A 15,575-nucleotide genomic window follows, 5' to 3' on the forward strand; every position below is an offset into this window, starting at 1 on the left:
GAGGTTTATTAAATTGTTTTTTATTTATATTATATTTTATTTTATTAATTGTTTATTAAACATTTTCTCATACATTTGAGTCCATTGAAAAGTTTTAATTCTTGGCAGGAATAAAATGGAAGGGATACTTGCAGCGGTTCTGCAGCTAGACTTGGCTTTTGGTTTTCAGTCTGTGCTAAATGCTGCAGATGTGACAAGTCTCATCTCTGTGGGTTGTCCTCAGGCTGTTAATTGTCTGAACAATTAGCATTTGTAGAAAAACTTTACTTTCGGGATTCAGAACCTGACCTTCAGTGGAACCCAAGGACAATAAGTGTGTGGAAGGCACCTTCCAGCAGTGAGGATCCTGGGTAGCCTCACTCCTTTGTGCTTACTGAGGTGTTCCGTGGGTTTGGCTCTTCAGCATGAGAGCCCTAAATGGGTTGGTGCTCTTGGTAGCCCAATGTTATGTATATAGAAGCAAGAACTCTGTCTAGCTTGCCTGGAATTCAGGGAGCACTGTGTGGCAGCTGCCTTGATCCCACCAGGGGTTCCCAAGAGCTGTGCTAAGTGATGCACAGCTTGTAAGGGAAATCAGGAAGGAAAGTTCTCTGGGTTGGCTGAGATCCCACCTGTGTCACTGTGCCCCGTGCAGGTGCTGCAGGCACTGATCCACGAGGACCTGCTGGGCTCATGCTGCTAATTAATGCCACTGGGCTCTGGCTTTGCAAGGAGAAATCAGCAGGGTCTAATTAGTCCTTATGCAATCAGCACTGCTCATCCTCTGAGCGTGCTGCTAATGCTGGGTAAACCTCACAACCTCTTCTTAATGAGGTCAGCATCTCTCTCTCTCTCTCACAGCTGGGGAGAGGCAGAGACCCTTGCAGAGGTGTCTTCAATCCATGAGAATGGAATGGAACACACGACTGAGCATCAGCAATGCTGGCATTGCTGCCCAGAGAGCTGTGGGTGCCCCATCCCTGGAGGTGCTCAGGGCCAGGTTGGATGGGGCCCTGGGCAGCCTGAGGTGGTGATGGGCAGGCAGCCCACGGCAGGGATGGTAACTGGGTGGGCTTTGAGGCTGCCAGTCTGCCTTCTTATTGCTGTCTGTTCCAAATAGTGATGTTAAAAAGAAATCCTTCCAAAAGAAGCAGCAAATGTGCACCACTAATCATCCAAAACCCTGCCAAGCAAATCTATTGTTTCACTGCCTGTCCCCAGTCAAAACCCTGTGCTCAGCAGCCCTGGGCTCCATTCTGCCAACTAAGCACAGCTGTGCAAAGCCCCAGCTCCCACTGCTTTGTCCCAAAAGCCCCGTGGCAGCAGCCCCACTGCCTGGCCCATATATAGCGGGGCAGCCTCGCGTGCTGTGGGGTTGGGTCAGCTTCTGATTTACAGTCCTGGAGAGCAGCCATCAGGAAATGTCTCAGTACTCAGGAAAAGTAAGTATGGCCTCACGCTGGGACGGGCTGCAGAGGGGTGAGGGTTGGGTGATGTTCCACTCAGGTGCAGATTCAGTACAGCAGGGATGGGGAGGGTGTGGGGATGGGAGTGCATTTGGGAGCAGGGCTTTGTGTTTGAATCTTCGTGTTGGAAACGATAGAATGATTTGAGTTGGATGGGACTCTTAAAGGCCATCTGGTCAAACCCCCCTGTAGTGAACACGGACACCCACAGCTCCATCAGGTGTTCAGAGCCCCGTCCAGCCTGACCTCGGGTGTCTCCAAGGATGGGGCACCCACTGCCTCTCTGTGCAACCTGTGCCAATGCCGCACCAGAACGCTTGTGAGGGGATGGTTGCATGCTAGGAAAGAGACCGAAAACCAAGCTGACCCCAAAATGAAGCAGTGGTGAGAGGTTCCCATTGGCTTGCAACTGAGATCCTCACCTCCATCCCCCTCTCCTCCCCACCCCAGATCACTTTCTACGAAGGGAAATGCTTCTCAGGCAGGAAGCTGGAGGTGTGCAGCACCTGCAGCAGCTTCCAGCAGCGAGGTTTCCCCAACCGTGTCAACTCCATCCGCGTGCAGAGCGGGGCCTGGGTCTGCTTTGACCACCCTGAGCTGCACGGGCAGCAGTTCGTGCTGGAGCACGGCGAGTACCCGCACTGGCAGCGCTGGAACGGCCGCGGCGACCGCATGGGCTCCTGCAGACCTGTGGGCATGGTGAGCAGCTCTGATTGCCCCAGGGGGTGGAGATACGAATCCGGGCGTAAAACACAATGGCACTGATGGGAACGGGGTTATTGCAGTGGTTTTCAAGAGGCAGGGGATGCTCGTGGGGGGACGGGAGCATGCATCCCAGGGGGTGCCAGGGTTGGACTGAGGGCTCTTCAGCTGGGTTGCAGCACACTGGTCTCCTGGTGCTGATCCCTCTGCTATGGGATGCTTCCCGAGTGCTCAGCCCGCAGCTCCTCACGCCTTCTCACTTCCCCAGGGGATATCAGCGAGTGCTCTGGGGGATGTAATTCTCTGTGGCTTTTGTTTTTGGTGTTGTTACTGACTCGGCCCCGTTGTCCCCAGCACGGGCAGCACTACCGCATCCAGCTGTTCGAAGGGAGCTGCTTTGGAGGCCGCAGCATGGAGCTCACTGAGGACTGCTCTTGTCTGCAGGGCCGGGGCTGGGAGCAGCCCCACGTCAACGCCGTCAGGGTGTACGGTGATGGCGCGTGAGTACCCACAGTGTGCTACAGCTAATGGGAACTGGGGAGCCTACAAGCCTGGCCAAGGCTGTGGCCAGAAGCACCGGGGATTTTGGTGCTTCTGATACTGAGGGCGGAATGAGAGCAGCTCTAGTATGGGTATGAAATCATAGGGTATGATTTCAGGAGGGTAGAAGCTAAGCACAAGCTGCACGAACTTGGAGATGCATCCAAGGGGCGTGCAACCCAACACTTGGCCCATCCCTTCCCTTTTTCTCTTTTCCTTTCACATTTCCTTGTGTTTTCCAAACACCTCTTTAAAACCCACGGGAAACCTGCTGGGCACTGCAGTCAGGGCTTTCGCCTTCTAAGTGGCTTCCCCAGGGCTTCCCACGACACCAGAAACCTCCTCCTTGGACAGCAAACGTGAGGCAGCAACACCTCGCCTTCACGTTAAATCCTTTTTCTTAAAGACAACAGCAGCTGCTGTGGTGAGGAGGTGGGATGCTGGGATCCCCCTGTGGAGACTTTAGTGCCTTGTGAAGCTGCTTTGTGGATGTATTGCCCCATCCTTCTGCCCCATGGAATTCCCAAACACTTCTGCAGGGCAGCAGCTCTGCCTTCTTCCATCTGTTGGGTGGCACAGTGCCCCAGTGCCGTTACATTTCGCCTGTCTTGCTGTATATATTCGCACATCTCATGAGATGCTGGGCATTGCAGAACAGGAAGAACTGTGCTGCACTCCAAGACTGCAACATCCCGACACTGGGTGTGCTGTGGAGCTTGTTTTGATTCAACAGAAGACCTTCCCATTTCATAAAAAGAAGAAAAAGAAAAAAACCAACCAACCAGGCTTAGAATCATAGAATCACAGAATTGTTATGGCTGGAAAAGACCCTGAGATCACCGACTCCCACTCCATCCCACCATGCCCGATAACCACGTCCACAGTTCCATGGTTCTGGAACAGCAGATGTCTTCATTGCCCACTCACAGCGTTGGTTTGTTACCATCAGGAACTCTGGAGGGAAGAGCAGCCAGAGCCCAGCAGGGGCCCTCCACCATGGGGAGGACCGGTGCCATAAAGCCAAGAGCCCATGAGAGCTTTGGGACCAATGATTCACCATACGTGTCCCTGTAGCAGAGACCGGAGTCGGAGAAATTGGGATGCGGCCCAGAAACTTTCAAGCACTTGAATTTTTCAGATTGATTTCCCCCTTCTTCCAATAAGGGCCACAAAGCTTTCTTTCCCTCACATGTGAGTGTAGGTGTTTGCCTGCTTATGTTCACGTGATGGGACTTTTTGAAGGCTTTCTATGCCTTTGGCATTGCACGTCATAGGGCTTTTCTTTTGGGATTGAGGACAAGCAGACAGAAATGGTGCTGATGAAGCCGTGGAAGCAGTTCTCAAGTGGAAGTGCTGTTGTGGGGCAGTTCTGAGGTGTCCCTGTCCCTTTAGCTGCACCTGCTCAATGGGAACTGTCTTTGGCCATCCAGCTTTCCTCAGGATCCGTCACCAGATGAACCAACACAGCACATCCCACCATGATGATGGCCCTTCTGCAGCAGAAGGGCTGGTGCTGTCCTTGTTCATTGCAGGGGATTTGGAGCAGATGACCTTGAAAAATCCCTTCCAACTCAAATGATTCTGCGATGCTATGAAATAAAGGAAGGGCTAAGTAAGCACACAAGTCCTCACTCGTCACCTTGTGTGGCCAATATGCCTCAGTCCCATCTTTCTGGTGTTCTTTGTGCTCCCTTTTCTTCACAGCCTTCCCCTAGGTGGAGGAACAAGCGATCCTGACGGGTCCCTTCCAACTTGGCCTATGATTCCATTCCATACGCAGAGAAATAAGTTGATGGGATGGGGTAGAAAAGGAAGAAATCCATGTGTGCATTATGCACAAGGCTGGGGTGTGTTCAGAGGAGGATAATGATGTTATACATCGCTCTTAATTAACGTGAAGAGCTCAGCAACCTCTCCAAGAGTGCACATTGGGATACACGACGAGGGCACGGAGATCTGGGGCACCCTGCCCTACATCTGTGTGAGCAGCGCCGTGAAGCGAGCCTGGAGGAAAGCCTGTGCATGGCTTTGTCATCTCCTTTTGGATAGAAACTGGCTGCAAAAAGTACTGGAGGACGAGCTTGTTCATTTGTAGCAAACACCCCAGAGCCAGCTGTTTGGCCAAGCACTCTTTGGCAATGCTGCATGCTTGCAGACCGCAGCTGTGCCAGCAGTGCAGTGGGACCAGGCAGGCAGCCGGTGCTGTGCGGACAGATGGAGCTGAGACCCACCTGGAGGCATCCCAATAGTGCACATCAGCCCAAACACACCCAGCAGTCCTTGGGGTGGCTCAGCTGAATGCTCCCAGCTTTTGTATTACAGTGCTCACGGGTGGTTGGCTTTACAAATGAATGTTTTTCCTACAGACGCAGCTTTTTGCTCTGGGTCAGGCTGCTCTGAACTCGCCAGCTGTTGGCTGACCCTGCAGCAGTCACTGCCCCGTGCTGTGCTTAAAGGAATTCCTCCCACAAGCAGTAGGTCCTAACCAAATTGTCACTGCTGGATGTCTGTTGAGAGATGGGCCACAAAAACCAACTGATTTGGGATGATTTGCGAGATTAAAGTCATGCTCTGCTGTCATTGCTGAGCCCATAGGTGGGGCAAGTAACTGTGACCTCTGATTTGAGGAGAGAAGAACGAGGCAGAGATGAAAAGTTCAGCAGTGAAACCTGAATGTGAAAGTGTCAGAGCAATGGCAAAGCCTGGTGAGATGTGAACAGAGGACAGAGCTGGTGGCTGTTGCTGCACTGAGACCATGGCACAGTGCATATTAAGGTGAAGAGAAAGAAGAGCAACAACATGAGCTGCTGAGATAAGAGATAAGGGGAATAAAACAGAACCCAAATCTGTGCCTGCTAGGAAATGTCAGAAGGGTTGCTGAGAATTGCTGGGAAAAAGAGGATGTATTAAGTGCAGATAAAGGTATGGTTCCCCTCATGACTAAATTCTCACTTCTAGGAGGTAAAATGCATTTCATGTGTTGCAACGAGGACATTTCTGCTTTTAGTCCAGAATGGGGCTGAGGGGACTCAGATCCCTCTGTAGCGCTACCAAATCATAGAATCACAGAACCACAGAATCATAGGGGTTGGAAGGGACCTCTGGAGATCATCCTGTCCAACTCCTCACTAAAGCAGGTTTCCTACAGTAGGTTACACAGGAAAGCATCTCAGGCAGGTCTTGAATATCTCCAGAGATGGAGACTCCACAGCTTTCCTGGGCAGTCTGTTCCACTGCTCTGCCACCAGTGCTGTGGATTTGTTTTGTTGCGTGCTGTGAAGATCAGCAAGGTCACGTCCCACCATAAACACACCATCCTTACAGCGACATGAAGGGGGAAGCCTCTGCTCTGGGCTTTGGGGCTGGCATCACCCAGCCGTGGGAACACCATTAATCTTTCCTTCTTGCTCAGGTGGGTGCTTTACGAGGAGCCCAACTATCGCGGCCGCATGTATGTGGTGGAGCGGGGCGAGTTCAGCAACTTCCGAGCATGGCAGGGCTTCAGTGCAAACGTCCAGTCCGTCCGGAGGGTCATCAACTACTTCTAGCTGAGACCAGCCCATCGGAGCTGGGCTGCTGGGCTGCTGGGCTGCTGGGCTGCTGGGCTGGGCGTCACTCCTTCACCTCACTGACCCGTGGAATAAACTGTTCAACGTCAAATTTTGGCTCTAAGTAAATTTGTTTCCGTCGATTGCATGAGTTCAGGAGGGAATAGATATGCTCAGTGTTTCTAAGGTTATGTGCTGTGATTTTGCTTTTCTATGGTGCAATGATTCATAGGGAGTGATGGGACACATCTTCTCCCGTAGCTGGTGGTGAGAAAAAGACCTGGGAAAGCTCCCAACAGCCCTCCCAGTCTGAGATGGGCATTAGGAAGGAGTTCTTCTCATTGCAGGTAGGGATGCACTGGCACTGCTGCCCAGAGAGCTGTAGGTGCCCCATCCCTGGAGGTGCTCAGGGCCAGGTTGGATCCCTGGGAAGACTGAGCTGGTGGGGGGCAGCCAGCCCATGGCAGGGGGATGGAACTGGATGACCTTTAAAGTCCCTTCCAACCAAACCATGCTGTGATTCTACGGAGATCCTATGATTCAAAAGCCCTTTGGCTGACTCTGAAGCACTGTGGGCTGCAATGGCCATGCCCTGGGTAGTTCCTGGTGATACGTGGTCTGCTGGAGTTGTAACAATATTTAAGCATCCTTAATGGATTGCAAAGCATTTCTGGGTCAGGAAAGAAGGTAGGGAAATTATTCATTCATTGAGTGGGATGCACAAATGTACAATTCATGCATCAACTCTTGCGTAGTTCATTTTCTTTTAATTAAATGCAGCTTATGAAAGATTTTAAGAGTTCTTCCAGGATTAGCATTGCTTTTGCTTCACGAAGACTCTGACCTGCTCCTGAATTCAATGCACTCTATAAAGTTAATATTCAGCCACATGCACTGCTCTCTGCTGTGACCTTCTGGACAGTAATCTGTTAAAAATAAGCACAAATGTAGTCCCAAAGAAAGGCAGGCATTGAGCTGTGAGTAGCTTTAAAGGAGGAGTTTCATTCATTTAAAGCACATTCAATGTCAGTACAGTATGAAGGATGAAGGAACAAAGGGCTCAAAATAAACCCTAACTGGAATCCCAGATGGAGGGGAAGGGAAGGGAAGGGAAGGGAAGGGAAGGGAAGGGAAGGGAAGGGAAGGGAAGGGAAGGGAAGGGAAGGGAAGGGAAGGGAAGGGAAGGGAAGGGAAGGGAAGGGAAGGGAAGGGAAGGGAAGGGAAGGGAAGGGAAGGGAAGGGAAGGGAAGGGAAGGGAAGGGAAGGGAAGGGAAGGGAAGGGAAGGGAAGGGAAGGGAAGGGAAGGGAAGGGAAGGGAAGGGAAGGGAAGGGAAGGGAAGGGAAGGGAAGGGAAGGGAAGGGAAGGGAAGGGAAGGGAAGGGAGCCATGCACCCTGAGTCCCCCAGGAGCAGCAGTGTAAGACCAGAAATCCCACACCTGGGTTCCCCACGCTCAGCAGCCACAGCCTGGTGAGCAGTGTGGTTGCATGGGAGCCTGTCTGCAAGCAGGCAGCACTTGGCTACCTACAGCACATCTTACACATGCCTGTCTCAGACTCCCAGACCACAAACCCACCGTTTATTCATACATGCTGTCCCATTTACAAGCACACTCCCAAGACAAGCAGCTGATCTCATGAACGCTTTCTTTAAAGAAACCCTCTGGATACTGAAGTCTGATATCACTACAAACTGAGGGTGGGGAATGAAATCCCATCTCTTCGTTTTCTTGATCTGAGCCTAAATGGCTCAGAACTCCTAAATGGAGTTTGCAGTGTAGAAAATATAAATGACAAAAATGCCAGCTTGGTGGGAAGTGAATGTGAGATGGTGCAGCAGAGATCTGCACTGCACCATGTTATGGCTGAACGAGCTCTGCTCTGTGCACCAAATTGGAAACTGCTCTACAAAATGCTGGAAATAAAACAAAGATTCAAAAAGTTGTTGTAGTTATATGTAGTTATTAATTACAGGAGAGAGAACTAAATGAAATCAGCTCCATCTGGAAAGCCAGGAAAGCCCTAATAATCAGCATTACTGGGCTTGGCCAGGCTGCTGCAGTGTAATATTCAGAATAACTTTGAATTACCTCTGGCCCCAAAGCAAATAGCTCCTGCCAGAATGGCTGCATACATAAATGTCCTTTCTCTCTGGCTGGATAATATGGGAATTTGATGGAATATGTCTTGCAAACGAATCCTTGGAAAACATCTGCACAGCTACAGTACTTTTGCTGTGCTCCATTACCCAGTACACACAGAAACCCTCCTGTGCTTTCTTCTTTCTTTCTCCAGAGCAGCCCCATCTGGACCAGGTAACAGTGAATTCACTCCCCCATGCTGGCTGGAGCTGTTTTATTGGGTCTTTGAATGGGGTTTTTGAGCTGCTTGTCCAACTCCAATGGAAGAATCAGAGAATCATTAAGGTCAGAAAAAACTTCAGATCACCAGGTCCAACCTCAGCCATCCCACCATGTCCACTGACCACGGCCCCGAGTGCCACATCTCCACAGTTCTGGAACACCCCCGTGGATGGTGACAGATGAGCTGTGAAGTCCTTGAATCAGAGGACATCCATCTGCCTGGTGTGCTCAGCATCCTCAGCATCACAAATGGCACTTTGCCTTGATTTTTCATTTTCAGCCATCCAGTCTGTTGGAGAGGTTAAATCAAGTGATTCCTATCCAGTGATAGGGGCTCACGTAGGGTTTGTTGTCTGATGGCCTCCTGTTCCAAAAGTACCCACTCAATCAGCAAAGGAGGTGCAATAACAAACGTATCACCTGTTTCGAACTGTTCTCATACTTACATTGGTGACAATGAAGGAAATCAAAGATGCTTGCATGGAAGAAAGTGGGAAAGGACAGAATTGTTTTAATTTTCCATGGAGCAACAGAAACATCAGAGGAGCAAATGGATACGTGGTGCTTTCTGGGGACACCTGACCATCTTTATGTGGTTTTTATAGCCCTGTTTGTAATCAAATCAGGCTGTCCCAGCTTCAGCACAGAGGAATGTAGCAGTGTTTGCAGTCAAATTGTGCAGGAAGCAAACGCAAAATCGTATTGTAATTGTTAGTGTAAATTCCTTCTCTCCATACGATGGTCTCCAGTGGGTTGCAGTAAGCCTGCACTTTGTGTAGGCACTCACACCTGTGCTCACACAGTCCAAAATGCACGGAGAGCTTCTTCCCAGGCACAAGGAAGAGCTTTATGCACTCCTGCTAGGGGAGCGCAGGGGCTGGCTTAGTGGAGGATCAGCCTCTGCTGTTTCATGGGAATACTGCATTTTTTTTCCATGTAGTTTAACTCCTTGCAGCTGCTGTGCAATGCTGCTAGTCGCTTTGTTTAGCCCGATGACAGACACTGAGATAACTGCTTTCTCATGCGAGCAGCTCTTAGTGTTGCTCATGGGCTGGGATGGGGCATGAGAGCCACACAAGCTGCACAGCTCCTTCCCCACAAGCCGACCCAGGCAAGGCAATCACCTGCGGTCAGCACAGGTTTGTTCATGTCTGGGGAGAGGTGCTCCCAAGCTTTGATGCTGCTGCCCCATGGTCAGGGTGTTGGGAAGGCTGGTGAATGATCCTGACTCATAGATGGGCAAGACTCGGTGGTTTTAGCTGGCTGTCCATCGCTTTCTTTGTTCTGATGAAAAGCAACGGCTTAGAGAGAGCAGCTGGTGGAGCCACCACCAAAACGAGTCTTTTCTCTTCACAAGAACCAGTGCTACGTGCTATATGTGCCATAAAGTGCTAGCACACAGCTGAGCCCTTCCGACACCATAGCAAGTCTAATGTCCAAGGAGGCTGTGGATGCCCCATCCCTGCAGGCATTCAGGACCAGGCTGGATGTGGCTCTGGGCAGCCTGGTCTGCTGGTTGGCGACCCTGCACACAGCAGGGGGGTTGAAATTAGATGATCACTGTGGTCCTTTTCAACCCAGGCCATTCTATGATTCTATGATTCTATAATTCTATTATACAATTCTGTAGGCTTAGCTCTGCTTTGCAGGGTAGGAGCTCATGAATCCCGTTCGTAAATCACGCTCAGGCTTTATGGTGAGAAAGCACCGTGTGGTCCGGTCTGCACGCAGGGCTGACCTGCTCAACTCTGTGAGAGCAACAGCTGTTCCAGCAATGTAAGTGGGAACCAAAACTGCTGAGATTTGCAGAGCTTTATGCGGTTGTCATTGGTTTTCTTGGCTGGTAATGCGAGCAGAGAATAATAACACTTGAGTCATCTGAAGCTACAATAGTAATAATAATAATAACAGGATTCCAAAGGTTTTATTTTGTGTGTACCCTGCTATTATTGACTTGCCCTTTGAAATTATTTTTCTGGGAATAATAGAGCTTCTTTTTTGGACTGGGGGCTGGGGTCAGCTTCATTTATCTTCCACCTATTTAAAAGAGAGAGAGGAAATAAAAGCAGGCAAACACCATTCCGACTTCTGGAGTTTATCATTTCAGTTCGGATCTTCTTACAGAGCTGACAATCTGCATTTCAAAAGCTTCAGACCTCTTTCTCTATCGTTTATTAGTAAATGATACTAACAGTCAGATCCTTTGACAACAAAGGATCACACTCCCCAGCAGAAATAGAGTTCCATGATGCTGGAAAGCCTCCTGCCTGCATGGAATGATTCTTCTTTTCAGCTGCACTCAGGCAACTTAGGTTTGGAAACAAAACATTCTGGTAGGAATCCAAAACCTCTGTAACAGACCCCCAGGCCTGGGATTTGTCTAATAGTTTGCTATTAAAGAGCTCTTTGGTTGGAATGAAGTACCAGACAGTGTTTTCCTCGTTCAGCTCTTGGACTATTATTTTCCTCCTTTTCTTTTTTTTCTTTTAAATCGGCATTTGAACCTTCAAGACAAACTTGCTGTCAAGATGATGGAAGATCAAGGGGAAGGGTGCAGGTTACCAGATTCCTGAAGCCTGACTTCTGCTGGGTGTAGGGATGGTGGGGAAGCCCTCCTTTCCCAGTCACCAAGTGTGATCACCCAACGCTGAAGGCCAGCAGTGCCAATGAACATGAGTTAGGGCTGCCTTGGAGCTGTGTGCTGCTCCCAGAGACACAGGCTGCCATAGGGTTCTGGTGCAGAGCAGCTCATCAAGCAAGCCAAGTACCTCAGCTGAGTTTGCTTTGCTCAACTGCACTGATCTATTGCTGCCAAATAGCTGGCCTGCGCTCTGTATCTCTTCCTATATGGTTAAAGATCATTCTTCACATTTCCATTCCTGTCAAGAGCTCCAAGGCTGCATAGCTCTGCAGTGCCACTGAAAAGTACTTATTGTTTCTTTTATTTCAGTGGTTTGCTTGTGAAATCTATGCTTGAGGAGGGGGGAGGAAAGTCCCGGAGCAGCCAAAGTAACCATGCCATGCCAACCAGCATCTCCTCCATCTTCATCCTGTCCTCCTGCCAATCCTATGTCACTGCAAGTCCCTGGGAAACCAGCTCCATGCTGCAAACATTCATTTACACCCATGCAGAGTTCTGATTTGATGAAAATGCTACATCAGAATGAAGGTTGAATGTGAATCAAGGACAGTGGTTTGTTCAGTTTCTTCTTTCCTTCACCACCATGGAAATCCAGAGAATGAGCACCTCCCCCATTAGCAAAAGGTCATGGAAACCACAGCCAAATTCAGAGAGGAGAGAAGCAGGGTATGTTCCCTAGGGTTAATACCCTTAGCTAATGTAACTGGCTTGGTTTTATCCAAGGTCGAACTGGGCTCTCACTCTTCAGCTTCCTCGTTGTACATCCAGGACTAACAGGGATCCGAAGGGTTAACAGCACGACTGCTGTTCTCCTTTGTATTTATCCTTATGGCCATAAGCAATGCATATTTTGAGCAATTGCATCCAAAATGAACAGATCTGTGAAAGGAGATGGATCACTTACAGAGCAGAACAGGAAGAGCCTGCAGCTGTCTTCCAAAAGCGTGCAGCAGTTGTTTGCTGGGTCCTAGCGCCGTTCCAGCATATCCTGAGGCTCAAACACTTAATCAGCATGATTATCAACACACAAACACTGCCAGAGAGCTTGATTTGCACATTTGCTTCTTTGCTAAATGAATAACCTTTCCAGAGCCCCGTGATGCTTGAGCCTCTGTCATAATTCTTCTGAATCTTGGAAGGCTTTCCTGCCTGTTTGGGGTTTGGCGCCTGAGCTGAGAGGTGTCATAGGAAAAGTTATTCACAGGAGAGATTCAGCTAGAGCAGGCAGCTCTGATTTAACTAAGGCCTCACCCTCCTGGGGCCGGAGCCTGGCCATGGTGTGAGCAGATGCAGCAGCTCCTATTGCTTGCAGGGGGAGCGGAATCTGCTAAGAATAAGGGAGGGATTTTGTTTCAGACAAGCAGATGTTGCATCAATGTGGTGCAAGCTGCAGGGAGACTTTGCTGAGCCCGTTGTTTCTTTGGACTGTAGTGGGTGCATATCTGCTGCCTTGCGACAGCAATCCTTGCGATGCCCAAGGCTGGGTTCTCCAGCTGCCCTCCTTGCCTTGATTCCTGCTGGGCTGACAGTGCCATGGGACGAGAGCTATGAGAATGTAACAGCAGCACTCTCCAAAGCAGCTTTTTTGGGCACAGTGATGAGGGGCAACCTGCCAATGACCTGGTTGTCCTTGCGTCCTGTGGACCAGGATGAATGAGGCCCTGTGCAACCTGACTTAGTGGCTGCCAACCCTGCCTGGAGCCTAGGATTGGAACTGGATGATCTTTGAGGTCCATTTCAAGCCCAGCCGTTCTATGACTGTATGACTGTGTGATGAGGAGAACCAGCACCCAGCCCTTGGGCAACCCACGTTCTTGGGATCACCCCTTCCAAGAGCTCCACCTTCAGTCCATGCAGAGTTCCCGTAGGGACTCCTCAAGGCATCTATAAGGGCTGTGCTTTTCTCCTTTTGCCTCAGCTTTCCATTTGTGCTTGAATGGCACCAGAACATAGCACAGAGCCTCCTAAGGAGCCTGGGGTCCTCTCCCTCCCTTTACAGCCTTGGTTCTTGGCTTCTTCTCTAAATCACAAAATGTCCCTCGCCCTGCAGCCAACTCACTGCTCTTTCCCCTGTTTCTTCTCCACTTTTCTCCCTCTTTCTCTTGAGTAGTTGGCAGAAGGCCTTTTCTTTCATAACTTTCAGTCACTTTTGCCAGGTGACCCTGTGAGTAATCTCCCCCAACAAATAAGCAAAAGCCTGGTTAAAAGACCGCTTCTGACAGAAAGGACATTCTCCTCTTGAACCCCTTGATTATTCCCTCCGTGGGACCTGGCAGGCAGACAACATGAAGCCCTGATCACCCCATACCCACTTGTGCACATGGACTCGGTTTTAATCTCCCACCTCAGTGTATGGCTCAGGGAAGATGTTACCCTCACGAGGCCAGGAAGGAGGCAGCAGAAAACTTAACGGCTTCAATGAGCCATGCGCAATGTTCCATGAAGCAGCACAGAGATTGCCTTAATTCCACAGCTCTGCATGCAATGGTTTCATTTATTTATTTATCTGTTGGTCGAGTTTCACCCAACCGGCGTTTTAAATGCCACGGTTTATATCCGAGATGAATTGCACTTGCAAGTGCTGTTGCTAAGACAGACCATATTGTGGCATCAATTTTTAATCAGGCTGCTCCCTCAAACTCAACAGGGAGCTCTGCCTGGGATCTGCTGGCGGTATAAATCAAGAAGTTGTGCTGTTAGCATTTTTGATCACGCACTTTGTGCCTCTCCATGCGAAAGAGGGATGATAAAATGAGAGAGAGGGAATTCAGCAGAAATAAACAGCTGAATACGACATCCTTTCTGATGCAGTCTGTCTCCCTTACCTCTTTGAAAGTGCGAGCAACACCAACCACCCTTGAAATTCAGTTTATTTTTCCTCCCAGCCCTTAGATGCTCAAGTTTGGGACTGCTGACATTTGCCTGGGAAGATGCTGGCTGTGTTACCCGGGTTGTGGGCCATGTGGGCTGCAGCTCCGCCATCTCTTTCCGACCACGTCGTGCCCCTGTCCGCTCTGTTTTACAGGACAAAGAACGCTCCCCAAATCTCCCAGCCCCACCTCGCCCTTTGTGCTGGATGTGGTTCAAGTCCACACAGAGTGTATCAGTGCATTGTTTTCGTGGGCAGCTGGAAAACCTCAGGAATGAATGGAAACAGACGGCTGCAGACCAGCTAAATTACACTCTCTCCTGCTGACAGAAGTGGACTCCAGCGGGGTGCCTTCTTAAAAGAGGGCTGGGATGAACCCCTGTGCAGACTTGGTGGGGGAGGGAAAAAGGAGAACAGTGATGAGGAAAGATTTGTTCACCAAACAAGCCACGGAGTACGTGCAGGAAGTGAAGGCAGACTGATGTCCCACTGCCCTGTCTGTCACGCTGCTATCAGTGCATGGCATCGAGCTTCCTTGCACTGCACTACAGCTGCCATTTTGTGTCTCCCCAGCAGAACACCAGTCACCATCCAGTCCTCCACTGACAAGATCCCCTCTCAGTCTTCCCGTCTCCCGGCTGAACAGCCCCAGGACTCTCAGCCTTTCCTCATCAGGGAGATTCTCTACACAACCAACCCGAGATGCTGAATCCAAGCTTCTCACGCTTCATTTATGCTAGTAATTCTTATGGTAGGATTACCAGCATTACCCTGGTATCCTTCTCTCTACCAAGGATTGCTGGGTTATTTGGTGAGGAGAAACAGTGAAAAGCAGTGTTGGCTCTAAACAAGCACAGGCAGAGAGACAGAACAGAGCTCTGGCACAGGCCCAGAGGGGCTGTGGAGTCTCCTCCTTGGAGATCTAAATCCACATGGACATGGGCCTGGGCACCCACCCTGCCCTGGGTGGCCCTGCTGGAGCAAGGGTGGGATCAGAGGGACCAGAGGTCCTTCCAACCTCACACATTCTGTGATTCAGTGATGCTTTGGCATCCCCTGGGATGGTACTGTTTTCATCCACCAACAGCAACATGCAGCTAAGCCATTTCCTGCCCCTCTTAAACCTCCTTTTTGTATCAGCTGTTAGTACAGATCTTCACAGCAACGAGGTATGTGAGATGTCCTTACCTAAGGTAGCACAGCAATTTGGCTCAGGCAGAAAAAAACACTGAGCAATCTCTCAGAGTCCAGATGAGAATGCAATTGCTGTAATTCTGTCACTACTTGTAACTTCTGCGTTTTTTAAATCTCGTTTCTGCACCCATGTCAGGGGCACTGGGTCTCTGCCTGCATGAGTACAACTCTGGATTAGTGCAGTCAAAGCCAGCAGAGCTATTTCGGAGCAAAATCAGTTAAAATGGCTTCGGAATAAGGCTCAGAAAGTTAACTCTCGTGTCACTTAGTAAGAT

The 15,575-nt window shown here is 49.9% G+C and overlaps 1 protein-coding gene across 1 annotated transcript; it reads left to right on the forward strand.

Moving 5' to 3' along the window:
• Nucleotides 1–1,400: 1,400 nt before the first annotated feature.
• On the forward strand, nt 1,401–6,235 carry CRYGN (crystallin gamma N; the record flags this gene model as incomplete). The annotated part of the gene is made up of 4 exons (XM_079538677.1): nt 1,401–1,421; nt 1,896–2,144; nt 2,502–2,647; nt 6,100–6,235. 4 exons carry the CDS (start codon nt 1,401–1,403, stop codon nt 6,233–6,235), a joined length of 552 nt encoding a protein of 183 aa, XP_079394803.1.
• Nucleotides 6,236–15,575: the final 9,340 nt, after the last annotated feature.

The sequence above is a fragment of the Tetrao urogallus genome (genome assembly GCF_951394365.1).
Source record: "Tetrao urogallus genome assembly, chromosome: 7".
In the NCBI taxonomy this organism is placed as follows: Eukaryota; Metazoa; Chordata; class Aves; order Galliformes; family Phasianidae; genus Tetrao; species Tetrao urogallus.